Raw genomic sequence first — 8004 nt, forward strand, 5'->3', positions numbered from 1 at the left:
CGGGGTGTGGCGGGGTAGGAGTAGGCTGGCTGCGAAGGTGGCTCCTCCATCTTTTGGATCACCTCAGCTTTGAGCACAGACACGGGTGAGGCCCTGGGAGAGAGGGGAGGTGGACTCACAGCCTTGCTGTAGGACGTGGAGGCGCTGGGAGACAGCACGGGTGGTTTTCGGTGCACCAATCCCGGGGCAGAGGAGGAAAGGCCTGATTTGGCACTGTCCAGGTTCCGTTTCGTCACCTTCTCTTCCATATCTGCACGCTGCTCGTTCGCCTTCAACCTCTCCTGTGACAAGAACAAAGCAAAACTCAGCACGACATCTCTACCTGCTCCTGGAAAGCATAGATCTACCACCAAACAAGACCAAAACATGGTCTTATCAAACAGGGACTGGAATAAAACACATGTTCCTCTGCAACACCATTTTAAGGCCATTCTGATGGAGGGCGACACTGATCTGTGATAGCTTTCTTCACAAATTCCCAGCTCCAGGAGTCATGTCAAGGGTGTCTCAACTTTCACTTGCAACCAAAGCAAACCATTTCTATTTCTACGTCTCCAGCCTAGTAAGCACACATGTAAAATGAAGGCTGAAAACCAGATGACCACTATAAAAATTAAATGGGTGTAAAACACCCAAATGAAAGCTCACGACTTCCAAAATCATTTGGTGAATGGGAGCTGGCTCCAGGACCCAGTGTGATTGCTGCCAGTATTGCAGCTGGCTTCTCTGAGCCGCTCAGGAGGTTTGTTTGAAGGTGACCAGGGATGAAACCACCCAACTAAACAGAGACATCCCTAGGGAAGGAAACAAGGTCATGCTGCTGCTGGGCAGCTCTCCTGACAGCACTGCTCAACAGCTCGACACCAAACCCCTCCAAAACCCACCCCAACAGTGCAGGATGCACTGAATGCCTCGTATCCCAGGGACCAGGATAGGATCGCTCAATGCATCCATACCCTTGAGACAGACTTGCAACACCGGCACAGCTGCTTTTTCCCCCCAGACACTCCAACTTCAGGCTCATTTCACGTAGAAAACGTACCACGAGCTGAGCGCTCCTCTGTAGCTCCATGGCATGGGCCGCTTGCTGCTGCAGAATGTACATCTCATGCTGCCGCAGCAGCTGCTGATGGGAGAGGAGCTGGAGCTGGTGAGCATGCTGGAGGGAGCTCCTGGTCGGAGGGTACATAGCGGGCCACAGTGGGGGTGCCCGGTCCATCAGCTCCGCTGGGGAATGAGCAGAGATGCAGTCAGGGAGGCAGGAGGATGGGGATGGCTAGAGGATTCAGGATCACGCAGGGCAACTGTCTCTACCCCAGTCCCAGGGTGTGGGGGATGCCAAACATCAGGCTATGCAGAAATGCAACCAGAAATGCAGAGGGGAAAGGGTGCTGTCTTTCCCTCAGCAGCCCCAGGCCTACCACCCCCATGGGTCCTGGGGCCTGTTTGACTTGCTTTGCTCTCCACCCACCCTTGGTTTGACTGTCCCTGGCTGAGCCCACAAGTAGTTTCTCCTAACCAAGGACCCAAAGTCTATGGGGTCCTGCAGGGGATGAGGAGCCACTGCTGAAGATTACACATTTCCATCTCTGAAACAAACCTAACAAGAGGCCAGCTCACGCCCACCCTAGAGCTGTGGCTGCTGGTCCCCACGGGTAGAACGCTCCTATCTAGCCTCTCCAAAGCCTGTTTCCTCCACAGCTGTCAGAGCACGGTCCTCAGGGACATCCTTACCGAAGTGTGGCAAGTGCTCGCTGGGGATCACAACAAGCTGCCCCGACTGTGGGTCTCTGGCAAACTGGTAGGCGGAAGGGAGAGCTCCCCCCATGGCAGGGGGGAAGCCTGGAGTCATGCCCTGGTGCAGGGAAGGGTGACCAAGTCCTGGAAGAAGAAACACCACAGTCACAACTCAGGGGATGCAGGTAGCTCCTACCCACGCGAGTCATCTACCACTTGATTGCTCTAAAATACCTCCTTCCCTTTTCCCTGTGATCAGACAGCAGCCTCACTGGGCACTTAGCAACACCTCTCCCTGGACTGCATCGGTGTGAACACCCCATGGACACATCGCTCCCTCCCAGGGCACTCACCGTAGGGATGGCCAGCCAGCCACATGGAGGGGCTCCCTGTCCTGGGGAGCCAGGGGTGGGCTGCCAAGTGCGAAGCCGGGTCTGCAGACCAGCGCCCGGAGCCCGTCAAGGCTGGGCCTCCCGTCACCATGAGGTTGGAGTTCAAGCCGTTCGTGGCACAGCCGGAGGGGTGTATCCGGGCAAAATCTGCCAGCTCCTTGCTCTCTCTGGTCATGGGGGAAGCAAGAGAGAGAGTGAGAGAGGGTCCGAGTGCTGCAGGTTACTGCGCGGCTGGAGGAGCCCAGGGGTATGGACCAGTCTGCCAGGCGAGTGTGTTTGCGAACTAGGGTCAGATGCTCAAGGAGAGCTGTGATGGAGGTGGTTAACATCACATCCAGAATAAAACATCCCATCTCTCCATCTCTTTGGAGCAGGGATGGATTTGCAGCAGGCTATTAGGATTGCCCTGCTGCAGATTCAGGATCTGCCCGTAACCCCATGGTACCCCACTCAGCACTCCTCTCCGCACCAGCAAGGTTGGTGCCAGCAGCTTCACCAGGATGGATGCAATCCTGTCCTTCCTCCAGACAGGCTGTCCCCAAGCATGGCTTGTGGCACTGTGGCAAGAGACCCTGTCCCCCTCTGGCCCTCACCTGAGCAGCTTCTCCTGATCCCTCTCCAAGCGCCCCGCCAGGAGGTGGCTGTCCCGGTGGCGGCTCCTCTCATCTCCGCAATCATCTTCCGAGCGTCCGTGCCCTAAGAGACAGCCCAGCACCATCAGACATAAGAAACAGTGTGGGGAAAGCTGCCCCCTTTCCTCTGGGCATGGAGAGGCAGTACCCTGGGAGCCAGCACACCCAAATGCCACTGTCCCCAAGACTGTATCAGGTTCAAGCCCTAAAGGACAGGGCAAGGCTGTCTATGTGATCAAGATATTCTCACTAAGGTGGCTCCTGGTAGCACCCAGGTGCATGTGGTTTGAGGTCCGTGTCTTCAAGCCATCGAGGGACCCACTCACCAGGACAGGACAGCCACCAGCCTGAGAACAGCAGGACCAACAGGACCATTTTTGCTGAAGGACAGTGGCAGATTTCCCATCTCAGAGGGAGACGAGGCCCAGTTAAATCCCTGCATCAAACCACACAGTCCTGCTAAGCACATCTCGCAGGGGGGCATTTTATCTCTGCACCTTCTGAAGCACCTTCTGCTCTTGTAAACCAGTCTGGGAGCAGTGGGTATGCTCTGAAGCCCTGTCCTTCTGCAACAGGCAGAACCAACACTATGGACCCTCACAAAACCAGTGTTCTCCGCTCTGTAATTCAGCCTGTTAGCGGGAATCTGCATCCCCCTCCAAGCCATGCAACAAGAAAGGGTTTGGTGAGGCAGGGGCACATATGGCAGAGGAGGGCAAGAGTCCAAAAAGGAGGGCTGGATGTTTGGCTCGAGAAACGGCTCATCCAGAATCAGAACAGCTCTTGCAAATACAGCCTGACACGGCAGCAGCCGCCTCTGCGAGAGACTAGGAAGCACCTTCACAGGAGTGAACAGCAGCTCCTCGCTGGCCCTGCCAGGACCAGGTATTGGGGCCACCCTTCCCTTATTTTATCCAAGGTCTTCACCCCAGCTGCCTGATTTTAGGCTTGCTTTTCCCTAGTTTTTTCCCTAGCTTCTTTCTTGCATGTGCATTTTTTCCATAATTCCCTGTTGCCCCGTCCATGTTATGCTTTGGTGACGTGACCTGCCCCTAAATCCCAGCCCTGCTCACAGCAAGCTGCTGGCCACGTCTAACGGGGCCAGGAGGAAGGTGTTTACTTCCCCCCAGCTCTCAGTGCACCCTGTCAGCACATCCCCTGCCCGGGCAATGCTCTGTACCCCGCAGGGCTCAGCGGCGCAGCACAGCCTCACACGGCTGCACCCTGGCTCCTGGCAGCCCTTTCCAGGGTCCTCGCTCTCCCATCTGGATAAGGTTTGGCACACGGGAAAGCATCTCAGGAACATCAAGTCTATTTTGCTGACAGGCAGCCTTTTCAAGGAGGGCTCTGCTGTGTATTTCCACAAACCTGGGCAGCCCGTGGTTTTTTTGCTGTCAAGTCTCCAATTCCCTCAGCCTTTACTGTCAGAAGGAATCCAGGAACAAGACAACATCTCTCCCGGCTCCTCTCCCTAAGGCTCCTTCCATGGGCTTCAGGCAGAAAGCGAAGATGCTTTAAAACCTGGCACACACCTCTCCCTCCTGAAGGACTTTCCAGGGTCACCACATTTCCCTTGCAGCGTGCCAGGACACTGCGTGCAGTGGCTGTCCCCAACCAGCCCCTCCTCGACTTGCTGAATGATGCCCTATGCAGCCTCCGTTGCTCAGTTTTACCACCCAGCCTCCATGGCAAGAGGCACAGGAGGTCGCGAATCCCTCCGGAGCCCCAGCATCCCTCCCTGCCTCTCCACCAGCATCCCCACTCGCACACAAATCCCCTTCCACCCCCTAGCCCAGGTTTTCCCCCCTTGGAGCTCCTTTTCCTATTTCTTTTCCCCAATCAATGCCAAATTGCCTCTTCGGTGTCAGCAATATGGAGCAAGCCCTTGGTTAACTTGCAGCCTCCCTCCCTTCCTTGGCACCAGGTGAGTTGATCCCCACCCCAAGCCTTTTATTAGAAACACATTATTTTGTTATTTTATCTCCGCTCCTCCCTCTCTGATCTACATTACTTGCGCTCCGTTATTTATAGACGGGTTTATCATCTTTTTCTCATCCCCCATCTGAACACACACACTTTCTTATTCCTTTAATTCCCGACTAGCCCCCACTCCGCCAACAGGACGGTCCCTTTTCTGTACAGACTGATGATTGTCCGGACAGTGAATGATCATTTTGTCTATATATATGAACATGACGCACGGACCGCATAGAAAAATTCAATCAGTTATGCATGGAGGAAAGGCTTAGGTCCGTTTCCTTGACAACCAATGCCCAGCACTAAATACTTGCATTTTACTTGCCAAATACTACAGATTAGCCAACTAAAGCCTGCTTTCTCCTTCTTAAAAGGTCTAAACATTCAAGCACCGTCCACTCAGCGCAAGCAAGCTAATGTTATTAGACGAGTATCTCCTGGCACACAAAGGGGGGGCAGCATTTGGGGGGCGAGAGGAGGAGAAAAGCAGTCTTGTTTTCTGTCTGAAAGCCAACTGCATCACTTAGCAACGAGCCCAGAGGCCTGCCAGAACTCAACCCTTGTTTGCAGCCTTTTAGTTCGGCTCAGTAAATTACATTTAACGCAAGCTGGGAGGGTCTGGGACGATTGAACGGCTGAACAAACAGCTCCCTGTGCTGCCCACGAGGTCCTCGGTCAGCTCCTGCCCGGCCGTGGGGAGGGCGACGGGAGGCGATGGGAACGGGGACAGGGGCCAGGAGAAACCGCCTCTCGCCACCGAGGTTTGGGAGAAGGGGGCGAAGGCAGAAAAATGGGAAAAGCGAAGGCTAAAAATGGAAACCCAACCATTTCTCGCCGGCTTTGGCATCGCACCTTGGCATGCCAGAGCCAAGCTCTCCCCTTGCTACACAAGCCAAGCAGAGCACCAAAACACTTGTTGGAGCCATCCCCCTCCTACCAGCACCATGGCTTAAATCAAAACCATGAGACTAAAACACCAGCACAAAGGTGGATTAAGGGATTTCTCTGTCACCGCCTTCGCTAACAGGGATCAAACACGTGGAGAAGGGTTGTCCTCAGAGATGAACAGAGGGGATGGCATGGGGGAAAGGGGACTCCCTCTTGCACGGGGAGTCCTGCTCCCTGCTGTAGTCTACAACGTGCCCTTGGCTGAGAACAGGAGGCAGAAAGAGCTGAGGATGCCAAACTCAGCTCATGCCACACAGCCTGCACTGGGTGGCTGCTCTCCCCAGGGAACAGATCCCACAGGGAAGTCCCGAGACAGGTCTGGGGAACTTACCTTTGATGCTGCTGAGAGACAGCGAGCGATCCCGGTCCGCCAAGCTGGGCCCCAGTTTGCTGCTGCTGCTGCTGCTGTTGTCCTTCTGCCGGGCCACGGCCACGGCGATGCCAACGGGCAAGTGCCTCACCTCCACCTCGCCCTGGGAGCCGATGCTCTCACGGCCAAAGGATTTGGCACTCTCAGGTCTCTCAGGGTCCCTCTTCAGCTGCTTCGCTGGCTGCTGCGACAGCAGCTGCTGCACTTTGGAGGCACCCAGCTGCGAAGAGTCCAACTTCATGTTGCCCAAGCCACCGAAGGGGCTCTTCTTGCCACAGCTCTGCCGGGACGCAGTCTCCTTGGCAAAGCTGCCACTGTACTTGATGAGGCTCTGCATGGCCGACCCTTCGCCGTGGGAGGCGGGGTGGAGGACATCTGTGGCGCCCCGTGAGCCCACCACCGAGGACCGCGGCAAGCCGCTGGGGTCAAGGTAGACCTTCTTGGCTTCCTCCTCCGCCCGGGTGACATGGTTGTGCTGCGCGGCCAGCACCGCCATCTGTGTGGTGGCAAAGTTGCCCATCTCAAAGGGCTTCCACTTCTGCTCGGGCGGTTTCAGCTGACCGTGGTCCAGGTGCTGCCGGGAAGAGTCCAAAGTGCCATAAACCTTCGCTGCTTCTTTGGAGCTGGATCGCTGGAAGCGGTCCCGCTCGCAGGGGCGATGCTCTGCCTCCGGACTCGGCTTCAGCAAGTCCTTGGAGGCCAGGAACTCCCTGCTCTCCGGAGAGCCCAGCCCCGGCCGGTTGAGGAAGGGCTCCGAAGTGACCTGTCTCTTCAGTGCCATGGAGTTCGCCCTGATCACCGAGCCCTTCTCCCTCAGAGCCTCCATCCTTTTGGCATCGCTGTGGCAAGAGAAGTCCTGGGACAAGAGCGTGCGGGAGGTGTCCGCAAGGCACCGCTCTGTGGGTGACTGCAGCACCCCCACCTTGCCGAGGTCCTTGTCTTTTGCCTTGTTGTCACGGGCCTGCGAGGCAATTTGGATGGGTCCACTCCTCTCGTCGTAGGCTTCGACCGAAGGCACAAAGGTGGGGGCGATGACTTTGTGCTCCCTCCCCAGCTCCTTGGCCGGTGGGAAGATGGTGTACATGCTGGAATGGACGGGCTGCGGAGGGAATGTTGTGGCCGGCGTCATCTTCCCCGGCTGCGAGGGGTGTGGGGACGGGCAGCTGCAGGAGACGTGCAAAGCGCCCACGGAGGGCAGGAGGGGCTCCCCCCGCTTCAGCCGCTCAGCATGGGCGTGCGCAGAAGGCCTCATGTTCTCATCGTGCCGAGCGGGATCCTTGGCACAGCGATCCTGCTCGGCACCCAGGACCTTCAGCATGGGATCCCCACCTCCGTTGCAGTTGCTGAGGGAAGAGCTCTGCAGAGGGTTCTTGGACTTGGGTTCCCCGCTGCCCGCGCCCCGATTTGGCATGTGCTCAGCCAGGAACGGCGAGAGACGCTCGCCGACCTTCACTGCCTTCTCCACTACGCTCACTTTCCGGTCGCTGTCGGGCTTGGTGTCCTGTGTGAGGTCTACCACGCTGCGGGGCCGGGGCTCCTCCTTTGGCTTGCCCTCCTTTTTGGCAAAGGGCAGGGAGAGATCGCTCCGGCATGCCCGCTCCTTCCCGCTGGGGTCTTTCAGGCCTTCTTTCGAGCTCTTATGCAGCTGCCCAAGGTCCTTCTCCCGGAGCAGAGTGCTCGGCGTGTGGGTGCCCGCGGTCCTCGACAGGGGAGGCTGCGGGTGCAAAGCGGACTGGCCCGCATGGCCGGACAGGTAGAACCCATCTGCAGAGCAAAAGCAAACAAAATTACCACGGGCCTCCAACCCCTTCAGTCCTACACAGAGACAGATGAGAGGTGGCAAACCGGGAGGCAACGGGTTTCAAGGATGTCTCAGACATGGCCAGGAAGGACCAAGGCAGAGGAGACCTGGCAGGTACCTCCACATGGCCTAGGCGCGGATGCAGGA

At 56.9% G+C, this 8004-nt stretch overlaps 1 protein-coding gene across 1 annotated transcript in view; it reads right to left on the reverse strand.

Annotated features, from left to right (window-relative positions):
- TNRC18 (trinucleotide repeat containing 18) overlaps window positions 1-8004 on the reverse strand; it is a 71723-nt gene that overhangs the window by 30070 nt on the left and 33649 nt on the right. The window contains 7 exon segments of the mRNA XM_009320080.1: window positions 1-2; window positions 4-281; window positions 1043-1227; window positions 1735-1881; window positions 2091-2296; window positions 2723-2825; window positions 6018-7820. The exon segment at window positions 1-2 is cut by the window's left edge and continues 126 nt beyond it. Coding sequence (XP_009318355.1) covers window positions 1-2; window positions 4-281; window positions 1043-1227; window positions 1735-1881; window positions 2091-2296; window positions 2723-2825; window positions 6018-7820 — 2724 coding nt within the window.

The sequence above is a fragment of the Pygoscelis adeliae genome, unplaced genomic scaffold, assembly GCF_000699105.1.
Source record: "Pygoscelis adeliae isolate BGI_AS28 unplaced genomic scaffold, ASM69910v1 Scaffold242, whole genome shotgun sequence".
Classification (NCBI taxonomy): Eukaryota; Metazoa; Chordata; class Aves; order Sphenisciformes; family Spheniscidae; genus Pygoscelis; species Pygoscelis adeliae.